The sequence below is a fragment of the Carcharhinus amblyrhynchos genome, chromosome 15 (genome assembly GCF_965287045.1).
Source record: "Carcharhinus amblyrhynchos chromosome 15, sCarAmb.v2.hapA, whole genome shotgun sequence".
NCBI classification, from domain to species: Eukaryota; Metazoa; Chordata; class Chondrichthyes; order Carcharhiniformes; family Carcharhinidae; genus Carcharhinus; species Carcharhinus amblyrhynchos.
Genome location: NC_137338.1, coordinates 64,016,462 through 64,039,918, shown reverse-complemented (window position 1 = coordinate 64,039,918; position 23,457 = coordinate 64,016,462). Strand labels below are relative to the sequence as shown.

At 44.1% G+C, this 23,457-nt stretch overlaps 1 protein-coding gene across 1 annotated transcript in view; it reads left to right on the top strand.

Annotated features, from left to right (window-relative positions):
- Window positions 1–274: 274 nt before the first annotated feature.
- LOC145353373 (eukaryotic translation initiation factor 1A, X-chromosomal) overlaps window positions 275–23,457 on the top strand; it is a 31,260-nt gene continuing 8,077 nt past the window's right edge. Inside the window, exons 1-3 of the mRNA XM_080204073.1 lie at window positions 275–395; window positions 20,841–20,924; window positions 22,610–22,713. Of these exons, the coding sequence (XP_080060199.1) occupies window positions 380–395; window positions 20,841–20,924; window positions 22,610–22,713 (204 nt within the window). The 5' untranslated portion in view covers window positions 275–379. The remainder of the gene's footprint in view (window positions 396–20,840; window positions 20,925–22,609; window positions 22,714–23,457) is intronic.

Here is a 23,457-nt window from a genome sequence, read left to right as displayed (position 1 = left end):
GCTGTCATCACCTCAAAGGCGCTGTCCAAATGTAAGTTGTTGTTGGATGTACCGTTCTTCTCGGAAGTCGGCCATGGCAGCTGGTCACGTGAGCGTGCCGCCCTGGGGGGCGGGGCAGGGAGGGGCTAGGGGGGAGGCCGGCGAGGGGAAGGGGCGGACAGCTGCTGTCAAGTGATCGGTGCGGGACCGTGTCGATGTCCCTGGGAAGGTCACGTGGTCGCGCGCCGTCATCACCCGCCAGATCACGTGGCATCGCCCTGGCGTCATCAGCCAGGTCACGTGACCCGCGCTACCCGCTGGTTCTTTTTAAATAAAGTTCGGTGAAGGGACGCGTGCGCAGTGCGGGGAGCCGGAGAACACCACCGACAAATACAGAGCCATGCCTAAGAATAAAGGTGAGCGCGGAGATGCCGGCTGACCGGCCCAGGATAGGGCTAGAGCCAGAGCCAGGGGCTGGATGTGCTAGAGGAGGCCGGAGGATGGCTGGCGCCCTCAGTGGCGGAGCGAGCTACCGTCAACACGTGTGCGGGAGCCGCAGTGGCTGCGGCCTCCTCCCTCACCGTCTCTTCCCGCAGCCGCCTCTTCCCTCCGCTACTGGCCGGCTCCTGCTCTAAGGGCCCCGGGTCAGGGCGCAGGGAGGAAGGGGAACGATGGAGGCCCTCGTCCCACTTACTGCAGTAGCTGCGAGCTCGGCCCGTTCCGCAGTGGGAATTTGGAACATGCTGGGTGGTGAGGCCGTTGCGAAATTTTACAACCTGAATTGCCTAAGGATTTGGTTCAGTTGAGGTTTTTAAAGGCTGAGCCAGCAAGGTACGAAAATGGAGCTGAGGGAGATTATGTTGTGGAGCTAGAGATCACTAACAGTCATACAAACGTTACAGTACAGAAACAGGCCATTCGGCCCATGGAGTCTGCACTGACCACAATTCCACCCAGGCCCTATCCCCATATATTTTACCCACTAATCCCTCAAACCTAAGCATCAGAAGACACAAGGGGTAATTTAGCATAGCCAAGCAACCGAACCTGCATATCTGTGGACTGTGGGAGGAAACCCATGCAGACATGAGAAGAACGTGCAAACTTCACACAAACTGTGACCCAAGCTGGGAATCGAACCCAGGTACCTGGAACTGTGAAACTGCAGTGCTAAACACTGCTGCTGTGTTGCAGGCAATATTGCCTGCTGTTGTTTGCCAATGCTTGTTTGTTACTTTGAAAATTTCCCTTTTAATTAATCTACTAGATTTTTCCAAGGCCCAACACCCACGTCATCCCAGTTACCCACACTGGGAATGCAGCAGTTCCCTGTCCATGTTACCAAAAAATCGACAGACTAACAATCCCTTGCTCTGTTTTCTGTAATAAGTAATAGTTATCCATATTTTTTATTTAATGAAACCAAGATTTTAATATGCTTTAAAGCTCCATCATATTTAACTGCATCCTCTTTAATAGTTGGCAGTTACATGGATGTGACCTGAACCAAGCCCCATACCCTAGCTTTACTGGTATTGACTGGAGTGAGTGTGAGGTGACACTGTAAGAACATAAGAAATAGGAGCAGGAGTAGGCCATCTAGCCGTTCGAGCCTGCCCCGCCATTCAGTAAGATCATGGCTGATCTGTCGTGGCTCAGTTCCGCCTTCCTGCCCTCTCCCCATAACCCTTAATCCCCTTGCCTATCAAAAACCTATCAACCCACGTCTTAAATATATTTAGCGAGGCAGCCTCCACCACTTCAACAGGCAGAGAATTCCAGAGATTCACCACCCTTTGAGTGAAGAAGTTCCTCCTCAACTCTGTTCTAAACCCCCCCCCTCCCCCCCCTTACCTTGAGGCTGTGCCCTCTAGTCCTACTGTCCTTTCTGAGCGGGAAGAGTCTCTCCACCTCTATCCTATCCATCCCATTCATCATCTTATGTCTCAATGAGATCTCCCCTCATTCTTCTAAACTCTAACGAGTACAAGCCTAGTTTATTCAGCCTCTCCTCAGAGTTCAACCCCCTCAACTCCGGTATCAGCCTAGTAAACCACCTCTGCACTCCCTCCAAGGCCAAAATATCCTTGCGTAAGTGCGGTGACCAAAACTGCACACAGTACTCCAGCTGCGGCCTCACCAGTGCCCTGTACAGTTGCAGCAAGACCTCCCTACTTTTATATTCAATCCCCCTCGCTATGAAAGCCAGCATCCCATTCGCCTTCCTGACCACCTGCTGCACCTTGCAGGTTGGGTTTTTGCGACTCATGCACAAGGACCCTGAGGTCCCTTTGCACTGTCGCATGCTGCAGTTTTTTGCCATGTAAGTAGTAGTCCTTCCTACCATTATTCCTACCAAAGTGGACAACTTCACACTTGCCAAAATTAAATTCCGTTTGCCAGTTCCTGGCCTATTCGCCCAGCCTATCTAGATCCTTCTGCAGACTTTCCACACCCTCCGCGCAATTTGCCGTTCCACCAATCTTGGTGTCATCAGCAAATTTCGACACCATACACTCGGTTCCCTCCTCCAGATCATCTATATAAATGGTAAATAGCTGAGGCCCCAGCACCGACCCCTGGGGCACTCCACTAGTCACCAACCGCCAATCCGAATAGCACCCATTGACCCCCACTCTCTGCCTCCTATTTGACAGCCAATCCCCTAGTTACTGTAGTTAGTTTATTATTCAAGGCTATGTGTTACTGGAATTAATTGATCTATCTTGTTGCTTGTGATGCCTTCATGAATTTACTCAGCCAGTGTGACTATTTGTCAGCCATGGCTGAAGCCCATTTACCTGTAATAATTGTGCTGATTGGCTTTGCTCTGCCTATCCAAAGTACCGAATAAACCCAACAACAAGCTTGGGCACACCTAACCCAGAAATGCAAATTAAGCAGGAGGTTGAGAATAGTTTGGAACAAGAGTTTCTTTTGTAAGATCCTTGAATCCTTCTGATGGACCTTGATCTACACTGCAGCTTGCTCATCACGCCAATGTTTTTGATGACCTGTGTACAGTATGCCATAAATTCCTTATTCTTGGAATCTAGATTTCATTGGCAAAACCAGCATTTATTACCCATCCCTATGAGAAGGTGCAGGTAGGCTGCTACCTTGATATCGGTGAGTTGTTTGAGCCAGAACACAGATCAGTTTAGTGTTAACCATACTGATGTGGGACTAGTTTTGTAGGTTACACTGTGTAGCTGGTTTCTTCCAGTAATTGGGTGTTGCTGAACACCTCTGGTTTTATTACAGTCTGACATAATGATGGCCCCTTTTACTAGCATTTGTTTCCCAGAATATGATTTGCTGTTGTGATAGCTTTTTCCACCAACAGCTCTTCTAAAGCTTATGAACCTCATGACTGTTTAGTAAATTTTGTTGAATCATTGGAATCACATCCAATGTTGGATCATACCTTTTGCAAGCAGGGGCTGGTTGGTTATGATTGGTGCCTATTTTGAACAGCTGAAGGGATGTGCTGTTTGATAGGATCAGGCAGTCTTTGGGACATGCAGCCTGTACACCTGACACAACATGGGTACTGAAATTCATGTACCACGCTACTTATATAGTAGGCAGAATGTCTTTTTGACTTGATGTTAGCATTCTGTTAGTGGTGAACACCACTTGTGTTGCTACTGCATAAGTGTTTGACAGCTATCTTTGCTTTTGTTCAGATTTTTGAGTTACCCTATTTGATTGCATAGATTTGCTATTTTATAACTTGGGCTATACAACAGTTAAAGGAACATTGGTTTAATGTTGAGACTTATGTTAGTGGCCCAGAAAGATTTGATGCAGGAAGTAGGGAGATTTCTGGACACACTTTCATACTTTTTATGTACTGCAGTTCAGTTGACTGCAACATGTGTGCCTGAATTCCCTAACCTGTCATGGTACCTCTGAAATTTCCCAGTCTTCATTTCTTCTGCCCCCTCCCAAATAAATATGATAAGCAATGGAATATTTGGATTTTTTCAATGTGATGGGAACCTTTGGATGTGATGTACTTAGAATCTCAGAAGGCATTTGACGAGGTGCCACATCAAAGCGTGCTACGCAATATAAGAGCTCATGGTGCAGCCACGGAGTGACGTACTAGTGTGGAAGGAGGATTGGTTAGCTAACAAGAAATGGAGCGTGTAAACTGGTTATTTGTGTGGCTGGAGCCACACAGTTTACGGTTTATGTCAATGATTTGGATGAAGGGACCAAAGTCTGTCATAGCTGAAATGACTGAAGTGCACAAATGTAGGAAAGTAAATTGTAAAGATGACATAGGCACCTGCAAAGGGACATAGATGGATTTAATGCATCGAGAAAATTGGCAGATGGAGTATAATGTGGAAGAATGTGAACTTGTCCAATTTGGGAGCAAGAACAGCAAAATACGGTAACTAATTGTAGGGAGAGGGATCTGGGTGTCCTGGTATATGATCATACGTTAAAATTAAGAGTTTTTATTTCTTTGGGATATGAGCATTGCTGGTTAGGCCAGCACTGTAATTATTGTCCATGTCTAATTTCCCTGGAGAAGTTAAGGGTGAGCTGCCTTGAACAGCTGCAGTCCTTGAGGTGTAGTTATGTGCACTGCTGAGGGAGGAAGTTCTAGGGTATTGACTCCAACAATGAAAGAACAATGAGATAATGACAAATCAGGATGCGCTGTAGTTTGGAGGAGAATTTGCATTTGGTGTTGGTCCCATGTATCTGTTGCCTTCCTCTAAGTTGTAGAGGTGACTGGTTTGGAAGGTGGTGTCAAAGTAGTTTTGGCATTTTGCTGCATTGCATTTTGTAGATGGTACAGCCTGCTTTCACTCTGGTGGAGGGAATGGATATTGAAAGTGGTGGACGGAGTGCCAGGCAAGTGGAGAACCTTTCATCACACTTCTGACCAGCACCTTGTAGATAGTGGGCAGGCTTTGGGGAGTCAGGATGTGAATTATTTTCTGAAGAATTCCAAGCTTTGGATCTGTTTATAACCATGGCATTTGTATTGCAGGTCCAGTTCAAAGTCTGTTCATTGACAGCACCCAGGATGTTGATAGTTGGTGGTAGGGGGGGTGGATTTAGTGATGGTAATGTCGTTGAATCTCAAGGGGTGAAAATTTGATTCTTTCTTGGAATGGGTATTGCCTGGCTGGTTCTATAGCCCACGCCACTTGTCAGTCTAAACCTGAATGTTGGGCACAAAGTGCTTCAGTATCTGAGGAAGCTTGAATGGTGCTGAACATTGTGCATTTGGCAGTGATATTCCCTGCTTTGGATGTAATGATGTCGGGAAGGTCATTGATGAAGCAGCTGAAAACGGTTGGGCCTAGGATTCAGCCTTGAGGAGCTTCTGCAATGCTGTCCTGGGACTGAGATGAGGTACAACTCCGAGTGAAGGGTTTTCTGTCCTGTTGACTTCAGTTTTGCTAGGCTTTCCTGTTGTCTCGCTCAGTTAAATTCTGCCCCTCAGGGGTAGTCACTCACTCAACTCACCTGTGGAGTTCAGCAGCTCTTTTGTCTGTTTGGGCAAGTCACGTGGACAAGTACAGATTAATTAGGGAAAGCTAGCAGGTTTAATTAACTTGCTTAAGATTTATGAAGCAGTAACAGGATGAAAGCAATGCTGTTGTGCGTAAGTGGGTTTCCAAAAGGCATTCAGTATAGTGCCACACAACAGACTTGAGCAAAGCTCATGGAATAAAATGGACAGAGATATGGAATTGGCTGAATACAGGAGTAGTGGGTATTTTTCTGGGGTGGCAGATGGTTATTGGAGTTCCCTGTGGGGCAATGTTGGGACCTTTTGCTTTTCTTGATGCATGTTAATTTTGAAATTAGTCAAGGGTACAGTTTCAAAGTTTATGATGATACAAATTTCAGAAGCATGAAGTGGGGAGAATAGTGTCGAACTTCATAAGGACGTAAATGAATAGGAATGAGTTTAATGCAAACAAATGTGGATTGATTTTGGTGGAAAGAACTTAGAGACAATGTAAAATGGTGATTATAGGAACATGGGGTGTAAATATGCATCTAATTGAAGGTTGCAGGGTAGGTTGAGGGTGGTTGATAAAGTGCATTGTATACTGGGCTTTGTTACTAGGGACATTGAGTACACAAGAAAGGAAATTGTGTTGAGCTTGCATAAGTCAATAGTCCCACCTCAGCTGGACATCCAGTTCTGCGTGCTGCAATTTAGGAAGGATGCATTCCTAAAGCACTGAAAATGCAGAAAAGATTCAGGAGAGTGGTTCCAGGGATGAGGAATTTTAGTTACAAAAGTAGATTGAAGAAGTTAGGATTATTTTCCTTGGACAAAATAAGACCTGAGGAAATATGATAGTTCCCACATGTGAAAGGGCTGAGGACAAGAGGGCACAAATTTAAAGTGCCAGGGTGCAGGATGTCTCTGGGCAGAAAGCATTCTGAAGGGAGAGTTCTGATTGGCGAATGTGGACTGGGGGAGCACATTGGAGGGAGGGTCTGTTGAGGAGCAGTGGAGGAACTTTAAGGAGATCTTTCTTGGTGCTCAGCGGAAATTTATTCCGTTGGTCAAAAAGGATAGTAGGAAGAGAGGTAATAAGCCGTGGATAACGAAGGAGGTGAAGGAAAGTGTTAAATTAAAAGCGGAGGAATTTAGATTAGCTAAGAGTAGTGGGCGAGAAGAGGATTGGGAGAGGTTTAAATGTCAACAAAGATTGACAAAAAAGTTGATAAAGAAGGGTAGGAGAAACTATGAAGCTGGGCTAGCGCTTAATATAAAAAAGGATAGCAAGAGTTTTTATAAATATATAAAAAGGAAGAGGCTGGCTAGGGTGAATGTTGGTCCGTTAGAGGATGAGAAAGGGGACCTAGTGGTAGGGGATGAGGATATGGCTAAGGTATTGAATAACTTTTTTGTTTCTGTCTTCACGGAGGAGGACGTGAATAATTTGCCGGGTGTTAGCGATGGAAAGGTGGTAGGACTGGAGGGTCGTAATGACATTACTGTTACTAGAGAGATGGTGCTCGACAGACTGGAGGGGCTGATTGTGGACAAGTCCCCAGGACCGGATGGAATGCATCCGAGGGTTCTGAAAGAAATGGCGGAGGTGATAGTGGATGCCTTGGTGGTTATTTTCCAGACGTCGCTGGATTCCGGGGAAGTGCCGGATGATTGGAAAACGGCTAATGTTACGCCGTTGTTTAAGAAGGGTGCCAGGCAAAAGGTGGGGAATTATAGGCCAGTTAGTTTAACGTCTGTGGTGGGTAAAATGTTAGAATCTGTCATTAAGGAGGAAATTGCGAGGCATCTTGAAGGGAATTGCTTGATAGAGCAGACGCAGCACGGTTTCATTAAAGGGAAGTCGTGTCTGACAAATGTACTGGAGTTCTATGAGGATGTGTCTAGGGCAGTGGACAGAGGAGAGCCGGTGGATGTGGTCTTTCTAGATTTTCAGAAGGCGTTTGACAAAGTACCTCAAGAGGTTATTGCAGAAGGTCGAGGGACATGGAGTTGGGGGTAGGGTGTTAGCGTGGATAGAGGATTGGTTGTCAAATAGGAGGCAGAGAGTGGGGGTCAACGGGTGCTATTCGGATTGGCGGATGGTGACTAGTGGTCGGCGCAACTTGTGGGCCGAAGGGCCTGTTTGTGCTGTGGTGTTCTATGTTCTATGTTCTAGTGGAGTGCCCCAGGGGTCGGTGCTGGGGCCTCAGCTTTTTACCATTTATATAGATGATCTGGAGGAGGGAACTGAGTGTAGGGTGTCGAAATTTGCCGATGACACCAAGATTGGGGGAATGGCAAATTGTGCGGAGGGTGTGGAGAGTCTGCAGAAGGATCTAGATAGGCTGGGCGAATGGGCCAGGAAATGGCAAATGGAATTTAATGTTGGCAAGTGTGAGGTGGTCCACTTTGGTAGGAAGGACTATTACTTACAGGGCGAAGAACTACAGCAGGCGACGGTGCAGAGGGACCTCGGGGTCCTTGTGCATGAGTCGCAAAAACCCAGCTTGCAGGTGCAGCAGGTGGTCAGGAAGGCGAATGGGATGCTGGCCTTCATAGCGGAGGGGATTGAATATAAAAGTAGGGAGGTCTTGCTGCAGCTGTATAGGGCATTGGTGAGGCCGCAGCTGGAGTACTGTGTGCAGTTTTGGGCGCCGCACCTGCGCAAAGATATTTTGGCCTTGGAGGGAATGCAGAGGAGGTTTACTAGGCTGATACCGGAGTTGAGGGGGTTGAGCTATGAGGAGAGGCTGAATAAACTGGGCTTGTACTCGTTAGAGTTTAGAAGAATGAGGGGAGATCTCATTGAGACGTATAAGATGATGAATGGGATGGATAGGATAGAGGTGGAGAGACTCTTCCTGCTCAAAAAAGACAGTAGGACTAGGGGGCACAGCCTCAAGATAAAAGGGGGGCGGTTTAGAACGGAGTTGAGGAGGAACTTCTTCACTCAAAGGGTGGTGAATCTCTGGAATTCTCTGCCCGTTGAAGTGGTGGAGGCTGCCTTGCTAAATATTTTTAAGACGCGGCTTGATGGGTTTTTGATAAGAGAGGGGATTAAGGGTTATGGGGAGAAAGCGGGAAAGTGGAACTGAGCAGCGACAGATCAGCCATGATCTTATTGAATGGCGGGGCAGGCTTGAAGGGCTAGATGGCCTACTCCTGCTCCTATTTCTTATGAGAGGGTGAATAGCCAGAGGTTGTGGTACATGTTGGTGTTAATGACATAGGTAGGAAGAGTGATGAGATCCTGCATAGAACATAGAACATTACAGCGCAGAACAGGCCCTTCGGCCCACGATGTTGCGCCGACCAGTTTAAAAAAAAAACAACAATAATGACCCACTAACCTAAACCAATCCCTTTTCGTCCATAAACCTGTCCACAGACCTCTTAAACGCCCCCAAACTAGGCGCATTTACAACTGCAGCAGGCAGGGCATTCCAATCCCTCACCACCCTCTGGGTAAAGAACCTACCCCTGACATCTGTCCTATAACTACCCCCCCTTAGTTTAAAGCCATGCCCCCTCGTGCTAGATTTTTCCATCAGAGGAAAAAGGCTATCACTATCCACCCTATCTAAACCTCTAATCATCTATGTTTCAATAAGATCCCCTCTTAGCTGCCTTCTTTCCAGCGAAAACAACCCCAAATCCCTCAGCCTCTCCTCATAGGATCTCCCCTCCATACCAGGCAACATCCTGGTAAACCTCCTCTGCACCCTCTCCAAAGCCTCCACATCCTTCCTGTAATGTGGGGACTAGAACTGCACACAATACTCCAAGTGCGGCCGCACCAGAGTTGTGTACAGTTGCAACATAACGCTACGACTCCTAAATTCAATCCCCCTACCCATAAACGCCAAGACACTGTATGCCTTCTTAACAACCTTATCTACTTGATTCCCAACTTTCAGGGATCTATGTACACATACACCTAGATCCCTCTGCTCCTCCACACTATTCAAAGTCTTCCCGTTAGCCCTATACTCAACACATCTGTTATTCCTACCAAAGTGAATTACCTCACATTTCTCTGCATTAAACTCCATTCGCCACCTCTCGGCCCAGCTCTGCAACCTGTCTAAGTCTTCCTGCAAACTATGACACCCTTCCTCACTATCTACCACACCTCCGACTGCAGTAGCAGTTTAGGGAGTTAGGTGGAAAGTTAAAAAGCAGGACCTCTCGGCTTGTAATCTCAGAATTACTCCCTTTGCCAGTGAGGCTAGGAATAGGAAGATAGTGAAGCTCAACACATGGCTAAACAGCTGATGTAGGAGGGAGGTTTCAGATATCATCTGGACCATTGGAGGGGTTTCTTCTGGGGCAGATGAGATCTGTACAAGAAGGACAAGTTGTATCTAAACTGGAAAGGTATAAATATTCTGGCTGGAAGGTTTGCTACTGTCACACAGGAGGATTTAAATTAGTTTGGGGTGGAGTGGGAACCAAAGCAAAAGTGAATTAACTGAAGGGGAACCAAAGAGTAGGGCCAGTAAGACTCGGAGCAGGCAAAGTGTGGTTGCAGGCCTGGTGGACTGAAGTGCATTTGTTTCAATGTGAGAAGTGTAATGGGTAAGGTGAATGAACTTAGAGCTTGGATTAGTACTTGGAGCTATGATTATGCTATTACAGAGACTTGGTTAAGGGAAGGACAGGATTGGCAGCTTAATGTTCCAGGATACAGATGTTTCAGGTACGATGGTGGGGGATGTAAAAGATGTGGGGGGGAAATGGTTAAGGAGAATATCACAGCGTACTGCAGGAGGACATGTCAGAGCTCATACACCGAGGCAATATAGGTAGAGCTCACAACTAGGAAGGGTTTGATCACAATTGGGGTTTACTATAGGCCACCCAACAGCCTGTGGGAGATAGAGGAACAGATATGTATGCAGATTTTGGCGAAGTGTAAAGTAATGGAGTTGTGGGAGATTTTAACTTCCCCTATGTTGACTGGGATTCACTTAATGCTAGGGGGTTTGTAAGGAGCATCCGGGGCAGGGGGGGGGGAATTTCTTGAAACAGTGTGTAGGTAGTCCAAATGGGGAAGGGACCGACCTGGTATTGGGAAATGAGCCAGATCAGTTGGTTGATGTTTCAATAGAAGAGCAGTTTGGGAACAGTGACCACAATTTCAGTAAGCTTTAAGGTATAGATGGATAAAAGTGTAGTCCTCAAGGTGCTAAACAGGGGGAAAGCTAATTACAACAGTATTAGATAGGAACTGAAGAATGTAGGTTGGGGGCAGATGTTTGAGGGCTAATCAACATCTGGCATGTGGGAGGATTTCAAGTAATTCTGGACCGGCACATTCTTGTAAGGATGAAGGATCAGTATGGCAAGTTTTGGGAACCTTGGATGACGAGAGATATTGTGAACCGAGTCAGAGAAAAAGGAAGCATTTGTCAAGGTTAGGAGGCTGGGAACACAAAAGCGAGTGTGGAATACAAGGAAAGTAGAAAGAAACTTAAGCAAGGGGTAAGGAGGGCTAAAAGAGGTCACGAAAAATGATTGGCCAGTAGGTTTAAGGAAAATCAAGGTTTTTTTATAAAAGGCGAGAAGGTTGGCCCAATTAAGGACAGGGGAGGGAATCTATGTATGGAGTCAGAGGAAATGGGCGAAATATTAAATGAGTGCTTTGCATCAGTATTCGCCAGAGACAGAAGGACTTGGTGGATGATGAATCTGGGAAAGGGTGTGTAGATAGCTTGAGTCATGTTGAGATCAAATTGGAGTTCTCGAGAAACATTAAGGTAAACAAGTCCCCATGGTTTGATGGGATGTATTCTACGCTGAGAGGTACGGGAGGAAATTGTTGGAGCCTTGAGAGAAATCAGTATTGTCACTGGCTATGGGGAGAGGTCCCAGAGGATTGGAGAATAGCCAATCTTGTTGCTTTGTTTAACGTGGGTAGGAAGAGTAATCCAGGTAATTACAGACCAGTGAGTATTACATCAGTGGTAGGGAAATTATTAGAGAGGATTCTTCATGACAGGATTTATCCTCACTTGGAAGTAAGAGGAAGTATTAATGAGAGGCAACATGATTTTGTGAAGGGGAGATCATGTCTCTCAAAGGAAGTGACAAAGATGATAGAGCATAGAGCAGTGGTTGTCCACATGGACTTCAGTAGGGCCTTTGACAAGGCCCCTAATGGCAAACTGGTGCAAAAGGTGAAGTCGCATGGGATCAGGTGAGCTGGCAAAGTGGATACAGAACTGGCTTGGACGTAGAGGGTAGCAGTGGAAGGGTGTATTTCTGAATGGAGGGCTGTGACAAGTGGCGATCCTGTGGGATCAGTGCTGGGATCTTTGCTGATATGATTTGGAGGAAAATGTAACTGGTTTGATTAGTAAGTTGCGGACGGCGAAGGTTGGTGGATTTGCAGGTAGTAATGAGGACCATCAGAGGATGCAAATCCATTGGAGACTTGAGCGGAGAGCTAGCAGATGGAATTTAATCCGGACAAATGTAAGGTAATGTTTTGACCTCCACTGATTTCATGAAGGTTATATGGAGGAGCTAAGTGGTCCTGGCAGGTTATTGCTGCATGTGAGCTATTGATGAGCCCGTCCATCTTTTTTTTGCTGATGATTGATAGATTAGGGTAGTAATTGACAAGGTGAGATTGAATTGGCTATAATGATGGGGACTTCTAGAGGAAGCCGAAATGCTCATCCACTCAGCACTTCTGGTAGAAGCATGTTGCAGATACTTCAGCCTTATCTTTTTCCTTGATGTGCTGGGCTCCTCCATCATTGAGGATGTGGCAAGATTGCAGAACTTGGGTCTGATCGATTGGTTGTGGGATCACTTGGCCCTGTCACATGCTGCTTATGCTGTTTGACCAGGTAGTCACCTCATTTTTAGCTATGGCTGGTGTGGTTGCTGGCATGCCCTCCTTCACTCTTTGAACCAGGGTTGATCCCCTGGCTTGGTGGTAATGATTGAGCGGGAGATATGCCAGCCCCTGAGGTTAGATTGTGGCTGTCTGTGATTCTGCACCTGCTGATGGCCACAACACCTCATAGATGCCCAGTTTTAAGTTATTAGATCTGTTTGGACTCTATCCCATATTACAAGCCAGAAGTGCCACTAAATATGATGGACTGGAATTCTCCACTATTACTGTGCGGTGGTAACTCCTATCAGGACTGCCATGGGCAAATGCACGTGACAGGTAGATTGAGGATGAGGTCAAGTAGATTTTTCTCTGTGGTTGTAGGTGTTAACCAGCAGGAAGCTTGTGTCCATGTTTGACCTGATCCATGAAACTTCTTGGAGAGATACCATATTGGGAATTCCCTCCTGGCTGTATACCACTGTGCTGCAATCTCTGGGTTTTTCCTGTCAGTGACAGCACATAACCAGGGGTGGTGATAGAGGTGTCTGGGACATTGCCTGTAAGATTCTAAGTATGACCATGTCTTTCTGTCGCTTGACTAGTGTGTGATAGCTTTCCCAATTTTAGCACAAGCCCCAGATGTTAGGAAGGAAGATTTTACAGGGTTGTGTTTGCAGTTGACTTCTGATGTCTGTCAATGCCAGGTGATCAGTCCAGTTTCATTCCTTTTGTAGCGGTTTGATACAGAGTGGCTATCTTGATCATTTCAGATGTTCTGGAGTCACATGGCCAGACCAGGTAAAGGTGGCAAATTTTCTTTTGTAACCCGATGGGTTTTTACAGCAATCAACCTGGTTTTAAGTGGGAATGCTTGCTACGGTTGTGTTGGGCTACAGGGCTTTGGTGAGACCACAGGGTAGGGTATACAGTTGGCAGATGTATCAAAGGAAAAATGGAAATTATCATAGAAAGGAACCAAGAGCTTGTAAGATGGACTGGATACATACGAGACTTATTGAGAACAACAGACTAGAAAAGTCAATAATCAAGAAAAATATAGGTGGCCCAAAGATCATGAAAGAAGTAAGAACAGCAATAAATAAGATTAAAAATAATTAAGCCCGGGTGAAATAGCCAGCAGATAAATTAAAAGTTTTAGAAGAGTTAGGAACAGACGAACTGACTTAGATCCAAAATCCCAAAAGGCTTGAGTCATAACAATGTTTATTGTGCTCCCTAAAATGCCAGAGCAATTGAGCTCTATCATCTTTGTCATCATTGTCTACAGGAGTAGTGCCACATGAATGGAGGATAGCAAATGTTGTCCCCTTCATCAAGATCCCTGAAAGTTGGCACCCAGGTTCATAGGGTTGTTAAGAAGTTGTACAGTATGTTAGCTTTTATTGGTAGAGGAATTGAGTTTCGGAGCCATGAGGTCATGTTGTAGCTGTACAAAACTGGTGTGGCTGCACTTGGAGTATTGTGTACAGTTCTGGTCACAGCATTATAGGAAGGATTTGAAAGCATTGGAAAGGGTGCAGAAGAGAATTATCAGGGTGTTACCTGGTATGGTGGAAAGGCTGAGTGACTTGAGGCTGTTTTCATTAGAGAGAATAAGGTTGAGGTGACTTAATAGAGGCATACAGGATGATCAGAGGATTAGATAGGATGGACAGTGTGAATCTTCTTCTTTGGATGGTGAAGGCTAGTATGAGGGGACACAGCTTTAAATTGAGGAGTGATAGATATAGTACAGGTGTCAGAGGTAGGTTCTTTACTCAGAGTAGTAAGGGCACGGAATGTCCTTCCTGCAATAGTAGTGGACTCGTCAACATTAAGGGCATTTAAAGGGTCATTCCATAAGCATATGGATGATATTGGAATAATGTAGGTTAGATGGACTTTTAGATTCGTTTCACAGCATCGAGGGCTGAAGGGTCTGTACTGCACTGTAATGTTTATGTTCTATACTATTGACCTGGTAATCATTAAGATCTTCAAATACTGATGTTTAGGGCCAGAATAGAACCAGAAATTTCAGCTCTTCATTGCTTTTATGGAAGATAGCAGAACGAGAAATGCTGTCTTTATGATGCATGTGCTTTCAGAAGAAGCTGTAGAAATGAAAGTGTATTTTATTGATTTATGGTAAGGCTTTTGATAAGATGAAACATGATTAACTGATCAACGGTTATTGGGTTACCCTAATTTGGAGAGCTTCTCTTGACCTTTCTTCCTAGGATCCTGGAGTAATAAGAAATCTTTCTTGGGAACTGGCTGCAACTGTAAAAGTTGAGAACAATCAAAGCACTTTAAAAAGGTCAAACGTGGGTTTTCACACCAGATTTATTCAACTTGTATGGCTAAGGGGGCATGGATTTAAGATAAAGAAACAAGGCAAATAAAGCAAATAAAATGTGGAAATAAGGCAAACATGTAGGGAGGTCATGGAACCTATACAGATTAGAGGAGGAGGTGCTTGATGTCTTGATGCAAATCAGAGTAGATAAATCCCCAGGACTGGACAGGGTATTCCCATGGACCTTGAAGGAGACTAGTGTTGAAATTGCAGGGGCTCTGGCAGATATATTTAAAATGTCGGTATCCACGGGTGAGGTGCTGGATGATTGGCAGATAGCTCATGTTGTTCTGTTGCTTAAAGGCTCAAAAGTAATCTGGGAAATTACAGGCCGGTGAGTTCGACATCAGTAGGTAAATTATTGGAAGGAGTACTAAGACAGGATCTACAAATACTTGGATTGACAGGGACTTATTAGGGAGAGTCAACATGGCTTTGTGCATGGTAGGTCATGTTTGACCAGTCTATTGGAGTTTCTTGAGGCGGTTACTAGGAAAGTGGATGAAGGGAAGGCAGTGAATGTTGTCTACGTGGACTTCAGTAAGGCCTTTGACAAGGTCCCGCATGCGAGGTTAGTTAGGAAGGTTCAGTCGCTTAGGTATACATGGGGAGGTAGTAAATTGGATTAGACATTGGCCCAATGGAAGAAGCCAGAGTGTGGTAGTGGAGGATTGCTTCTGAGTGGAGGCCTGTGACTAGTGATATTCCACAGGGATCAGTGCTGGGTCCATTGTTTGTCATCTGTATCAGTGATCTGGATGATAATGTGGTAAATTGGATCAGAGAATTTGCTGATGATACAAAGATTGGAGGTGTAGTGGACAGTGAGGAAGGTTTTCAAAATTTGCAGAGGGATTTGGACCAGCTAGAAAAATGGCAGATGGAGTTTAATGCAGACAAGTGTGAAGTATTGCACTTTGGAAGGATAAACCAAGGTAGAACATACATGGTAAATGGGAGGACACTGAAGAGTGCAATAGAACAGAGGGATCTGGAAATACAGATACATATTCCCTAAAAGTGGCATCACAGGTACATAGTGTCGTAAAGAGTGCTTTTGGTGCATAGGCCTTTATAAATTAAAGTATTGAGTATAAGAGTTGGATTGTTATGGTAAGGTTGTATAAGACATTGGTGAGGCTGAACTTAGAGTATTGCGTGCAGTTTTGGTCACCTAATTACAGAAAGGATGTTAAGGTTGAAAGAGTGCAGAGAAAGTTTACAAGGATGTTGCTGGGACTTGAGAAACTGAATTACAGAGAAAGGTTGAATAGGTTGGGACTTTATTCCCTGGAGCGTAGAAGAATGAAGGGAGATTTGATAGAGGTGTATAAAATGATGATGGGTTTAGATAGTGAATGCAAGCAGGCTTTTTCCACTGAGTCTAGGGGAGAAAAAAAACTAGAGGACATGGGTTAAGGGTGAAGGGGGAAAAGTTTAAAGGGAATATTGGGCGGTGTTGTTCAGAGTGTTGGGAGTATGGAATGAGCTGCCAGATGAAGTGGTGAATGCAGACTCACTTTTAACATTTTTAAGAAAAGCTTGGACAGTACATCGATAAGAGGGGTGTGAAGGGATATGGTCCAGGTGCAGATCAGTGGGACTAAGCAGAAAAATAGTTTGGCACTGCCAAGAAGGGCCAAACAGCCTGTTTCTGTGCTGTAATGTTCTATAATAAAATAAGATAAAATAATATTTTATAATAATATAAACAACTCTGGTGCGGCCGCACTTGGAGTATTGTGTGCAGTTCTGATCCCCACATTACAGGAAGGATGTGGAGGCTTTGGAGAGGGTGCAGAGGAGGTTTACCAGGATGTTGCCTGGTATGGAGGGGAGGTCCTATGAGGAGAGACTGAGGGATTTGGGGTTGTTTTTGCTAGAAAGAAGGCGGCTAAGAGGGGATCTTATTGAGACATATAAGATGATTAGCACTTTAGATAGGGTGGATAGTGATAGACTTTTTCCTCGGATGGAGAAAGCTAGCACGAGGGGGCATGGCTTTAAATTAAGGGGGGGTAGTTATAGGACGGATGTCAGGGGTAGGTTCTTTACCCAGAGGGTGGTGAGGGATTGGAATGCCCTGCCTGCTGCAGTTGTAAATGCGCCTAGTTTGGGGGCGTTTAAGAGATCCGTGGATAGGTTTATGGACGAAAAGGGATTGGTTTAGGTTAGTGGGTCATTGTTTTTTAACTGGTCAGCGCAACATCGTGGGCCAAAGGGCCTGTTCTGCACTGTAGTGTTCTATGTTCTATAAGGATTTGAGGGGGGGAAAAAAAACATACCATGCAGATGCGGGAATCTGCAACTCACTGCTTGAAAGGGTGGTAGAAGCAGGAACCCTCTTCATTTAAGAAGCATTTAGATGAGCACTTGAAACAAGCATACAAGGCTACAGACCAAGTGCTGGAAAATGAAATTCGAATAGATCAGTGTTGGGTGACCAGCGTAAATGATGCACTGAAGGGCTTCTTTCTGTGCTCTAAAACTGACATCTGTGTCTAAGATACACCAATGGAACTGTATTGCTGAGCCTGAAGAGAAATTGTAAAAGATTTTGGATGAAATGGTGAGTGGAAGTGAGAAGAAAGGGCATCAATTGTAAGAAAACAAATGCCTAGTAGTTTTCAAAAAGAATCATACTAAAACGTATGTAAGATTGTAACAAAGAATGAAAAGGTCACAAATGGACAAATTTTGTTACCTTGAAAGTGTATTAACATTTAGGTGGGATGGTAGTAGTAGTTAGCACTGCTACTTCACTGCTCCAGGGACCTAGGTTCGGTTCCCAGTTTGGGTCACTGCCTATGTGGAATTTGTACGTTCTCCTCATGTCTGTCTGAGTGCTCTGGTTTCCTCCCACAGTCCAAAGATGTGTGGGTTAGGTTGATCGGCCATGCTAAAATTGCCCCATAGTGTCCTGAGATGCGTAGGTTAGAGGGATTAATGGGTAAAATATACAGGGATTTGGAGGTAGGGCCCTGGTGGGATTGTGGTTGGTGCAGACTTGATGGGCAGAATGGCCTCTTTCTGTACTGTAGGATTTCTATGATCAGACAGCAAATGCAGCCAACAAGTAGAATGAAGGATTGGAATGGCCAAAGATGCGTTTCATGATCAGTGAAAAATTAGCTGTGAAAGCAGAGCTGAGAATCCTGGAATGCTACGTCACACCAGTTGTGACGTATGGAAGTGAGTTTTGGAAGATCAGTGAACCAATGCAGAGGGGAAAAAAATGAAGCTGCACAGTTGTGGTTTTTGAGGCAAATGGTGAAGCTGTTTTGGACAAGTCACTACCAATGAAAAGGTGTTAGTAAAATCTGAGACCAGAAGACCCCTGCTGACCAAGATCAAGAGAAACTTTCTTGGGCATGCAATAAGAAATCATGACTTAGAAACTGGTGGAAAAGCTTGACTGGGAAAAAAACATAGAACTTAGAACATAGAACGCTACAGCACAAACAGGCCCTTCAGCCGACAAGTTGCACCAATCACATCAATACCTACCAATCCATAGACCTATCTATAACCCCCAATCCCATATACTCATCCAAAAGTCTTTTAAAAGACCCCAGCGAGTTCGCCTCCACCACCACTGACGGCAGCCGATTCCATTCACTCACCACCCTCTGAGTGAAAAACTTACCCCTAACATCACCTCTGTGCTTGCTTCCCTGCACCTTAAATCTGTGTCCTCTCGTAGCGACCATTTCAACCCGGGGAAATAGCCTCTGAGAATCCACCCTATCTATTCCTCTCAACATTTTATAAACCTCTATCAGGTCGCTGCTCAACCTACGCCTCTCCAGGGAGAAGAGTCCCAGCTCCCCCAACCTATCTTCATAATGCATGCCTCCCAATCCAGGCAACATCCTTGTGAATCTCCTCTGCACCCTTTCAATAGCTTCTACGTCCTTCCTATAGTGAGGCGACCAGAACTGCGCACAGTACTCCAAGTGGGGCCTGACAAGGGACCTGTAAAGTTGCAGCATTACCTCCTGACTCCTAAACTCAATCCCTCGATTAATGAAGGCCAGTACACCATACGCCTTCCTGACCACATCCTCCACCTGCGAGGCCGATTTAAGAGTCCTGTGGACCCGGACCCCAAGATCCTTCTGCTCTTCAACACTGCTAAGACTCCTGCCCTTGATAGTGTACTCGTTCATCCCATTGGTCCTGCCAAAATGGACCACTACACATTTATCCGCGAGATTGAACTAGTTCAGAGCCTTGCAAACTGTATGAGTATACCAACGATGAAAGTGATCCATGCCTCCAAATTAATATGGAGGTCCATTGCCACCAATGCCCTCTTGGGGCATGGCACCTGAAGAGCAATATACTGACTCTGAATGGAATATAGAAGTAGGGATGTTTTACTACAGTTGTGATGTGTAGATGCTCGCATTGGACTAGGGTAAACAAGTCATGGGGGTTACAAATAGTGTGACATGAATCCAGGATCCCGGTTGAGGCTGTCCTTGTACAGAACTTGGCTATGTACCAGTACGTACACCTGCAACTTGGCCGGTGTTGTCTACTTGATATGCTGCAGGAAAGGAGGCATGGTACACTGGGGAGACCATGCAGATGCTACGACCAATGGATGAATGAACACCGCTGAACAATCACTAGGCAAGAGTGTCCTCTTCCTTTTGGGAATCACTTTAGTGATTGCGGGCATTTGGCCCCTGATCTTTGGGTAAGCATTCTCCAAGACGGCCTTCATGACAAGACAAACACAGACTGATAGGACAGTGGAACTTGTCTATCTACCCCCAATACCCATAGATTCCCTTAATCTGATTCAGCCTTAAGAATATTCAATACCCCTGCTTCTACCACTCTTTGGAGAATAGAATTCCACAGACTCTTAATGCTCTGAGGAAAAGATTCCTCCTCATCATCATCATCATCTTGAATTGGAATCTCATTTTTAAGTTCCCTCGTTTTTAATCTCTCCCACAAGGGGAAATCTACTGGCATTCACCTTCCAGTCCCCTCAGGAAATTGTATGTTTGAATAAAATGACCCCTCATTCTACAGTCAGCACAGCCTGTCCAACCTTTCCTATGAAGTCCTCGTTTCCACTCTTTGCCCCCACCCCCCAAATTGGCAGATTTTTTTTTTGCAAGGATAATTGTGACCCAATGCATGTTGTATCACCAAGCCCTTCAAAAGAATGGGATTAGCATTACATGCTGTGCTAAATTCAGCTGAGTTTTGTGAAGTCGCTACAGACATCTCTGTTCAGAAATGGGCTGAGGACTTCAAAAAATATTACTTCCTACTGAAGTATTTGGTTATTTTGCAGCAGAATCCTAGGAAGTGTTTTCAATTTCACTGAAAGCCACCACTTTTCTTCTCTAGGTGAAAGCTTCTCTGTCCAATTATGGAGATTGAAACTTGCTAAACTATTTGTGAAATTTATCAATACAAATGGGCAATCTGGCCATATTCAGTGCATGTTAAGATTGCAACATTTGAAAAGAAAATTAAGATCTTTATAATTAGACTGACTAATGGAGTTTTGGATAAATTCCCACTGGCAGAATTTCTGAATGGAATCTTGCAACACTGAGTACCTCGGTGTTTATGTTGAAAGTATAAACAAATGTGATTAAGTTTGTGATCCATTTTAAACATTTGCTATGTCACCTTGTTGCCTAAATGGAAAGATGTGAAAACTATTCTGTAACCACTTGCTCACTGAGTGAAGTCACAGGAGGAAAACACCTTCCCAGTTTTGGCCATTTGTTGCTGCAAGTACCCAGAATTAGTATAAGAGAAGCCATGAAGGTGTTGATGCCTGACTTAATAACATGTATTTATGAATTATCATTTTCTGTTGCAGAAATATACAGGTCCTGTCTTGAATGATTTGTGCTTTCGTCACACATCAGGCCAAGGGTTGACAGGGTCTGTGATGAGAAAACATGCAGAACTATTTCATAATCTGTGTAAAAGCTGGTCTGATACTTTAAGAGAACTTTCTGAATTTAGCATTTTTGTGAATATTCTATCATGTAAGGTTTGTGAAAAAAGGGCCCTTCAACCAGAAATATTTGAAGAACCATTTGATATGTAATGTTCAATCCAAAAGTGTTTGATTAGGTGAGAATTGAATTCATATGCTGACTTTTAAAAAATTTTATATCCAGGTAAGGGAGGTAAAAATCGGCGACGTGGTAAGAATGAAAATGAGTCAGAAAAACGTGAGTTGGTGTTTAAAGAAGATGGTCAGGGTAAGTGAGATATATTTAGTTGCACAATTCCAGCCCCATATCCTAATTGCTCCAGGTAATTTTTCTGCTCTTCAATTGCAAAGAAATAGACTAAAATGCAGTGTTCAGTGGCTGTAGTTAAGATTTTTGTAAAACACAACATGAGCATTGCAAAAGGGCTCCACACCTTCAGGCCGTGTTTACACTAGTAAAAGTAATGTTGAGAAACACTCTTCCAAGGGTTAAAACTGATTGCCTATTTCATGGCAGAATAGATAAAACAGCTCAAATAACTATGGGTTATATGATTGGTGAAAAACACTCAGATTTGGTTTGGTACCAAAATCGAACAAGAGCCACCAGTTGAAACCACTTTGAGCCAAATAAGAATCCTAGATTAAACCAGGTCTTATGCAAAATTGCAGCCATCAGGTTCTCAAACTTTTTTGCCCATCTTTGGTTAATCATGACTCAAATATGCTAATGGCATGGCACTATGGTATGGAGCTAGTTTTGGCATCTTTAGGATCTTACTGCACTAGTTGGGTTTTTATAATTCTGCGGCTTCATGGATTATATCTAGATTTAAGAGAAATCTGAATTTGGATTCTCAGTGCCACAGTTGGTAATGAGCTTGTGTTCTCTATAATTACAGCTGTTTTTTTCTCTAGACCAACAACCACTACTGTAACTGCATCTTTTGGCTTTAAAGAAAATCCTACAGCCTGCACCATTAACTCTAACTGAAGTTGTTTAATCTAAGTCCTTCAATTGTATTGCTATACATAGGGTGATTGTAAAATCCCATGAGTTCTGCCAGTTTCTTTGCCCATCTATTTTAAACAACAGTCAAGCCACAGATCATTGCGTATATGGCACTTGTCAGCTGTCTGCCAATTGTGGATTGGGTGTGTACTCAAGTTCTACATCAGAGATTGAGCATTTGAGTCATTTCCTGGATCTGGCATTAAAGCAAGGCCCCAGCTACCCCCTTAGTTTGATGTGAAGGATTCCGTGTCACAGTTTAATAAAGAGCCAGGTGTCCTGGGTACTATTTATCCCTCTACCAAGATCACTCAAGCAAAGTACTTCATTGGCTTTAAAGCATTTTGGGATATCCTGAGATCATATAAGTGCAAACTTCTATTATGCCACTCACTAGTCTGATAGTTGTATATGCTAAGCAAATGACTCATAAACATCTTGGAACGTTGTTTATTTCTTAAACTTCTTGCCACATTTTAGATTGTTAATCCAGAAACTCAGCTAGTATTCTGGGAGTCTGGGTTCGAATCCTGCCGTGGCAGTTGGTGGAATTTGAATTCAATAAAAAGTATCTGGAATTAAGAATCTACTGATGGTCATGAAGCCATTGTCAATTGTCAGGAAAAACCCATCTGATTTACTAATGTCCTTTAAGGAAGGAAATCTGCTATCCTTATCTGGTCTGGCCTACTCCAGACACAGCAATGTGGTTGCCTCTCAGTTGCCCTCTGAAATGGTCTAGCAAGTCACCTAGTTCAAGGGCAACTAGGGCTGGACAGCCAGTGATGCCCATGTCCATGAATGAATAAAAAAAAACTTTTCAGGGATTACTTGAAAATAGAGCAGAATGATGATTAGCACTAAAATTTCAGTTGTTAAGACTTATCTCCAACTTTATGTAATTTGTTCAAAGGTAACTCATTTTTTTTTCTTGTTTGTAGAATATGCCCAGGTGATTAAGATGCTGGGAAATGGGCGTTTGGAAGCCATGTGTTTTGATGGGGTGAAGAGGCTTTGCCATATCCGAGGGAAGCTGAGAAAGAAGGTGATGACTGCTTACATGTGCTCAGTTTGCCTTTGATTTGCATTCCCCATCCTCAGTCAAATAGTACTTTAAATCTGGCAGCACACAGACTACTTGCTAGAAAGCGTCACATATGGGTAATTCCTTAAATTCCAACTGCTAAATCCTCTGTCCTCTTTACACCAGTGTTGCTACCATCTCTTCAGAAAATTCAAAATTTTAATTGTTCCTCCCCTCCTTTCTGGACAGACTTTCTAACAAACCTATCCCCTGAAAATTCCAGATGATTCTTTGCAATCATAACTTGTCCATATTACTAATTTTGGGCAGTTTGGAAAATCCACTGGCTTGTTGATCAAAGACGAAATTTCATTACTGTGCTCTGTATTTTTAGTGACCTCACTTACTGTCTCAGATGTGCGTACTAATTTGTTTGTGGATTAAAGTCCAGTTCTGTCATTTCTGACCTACCTGATCTAGCCTTATCCCACATTTAGTGACAGCAGGCACAGTACCACTAATGCAGTCTTTTCCTCCAGTGAATTTAGGATGTATTTGAGAAAATGCTTTCTGCGTTCTTTAGCTTTTGGCTCACACGCCAGTCATTTCAGTGCTAATACAAAATGACTTGGAAAATCAGGCTAACTTTAGAAATGTGTAGCTGACGATATTCACAATCTGGACAATTGGATCAATCTAAGTATCAATGTTTGACAAGCTTTGCATATTGAATTGGAACTGATGTGTGTGAATTGTTTATAAAAT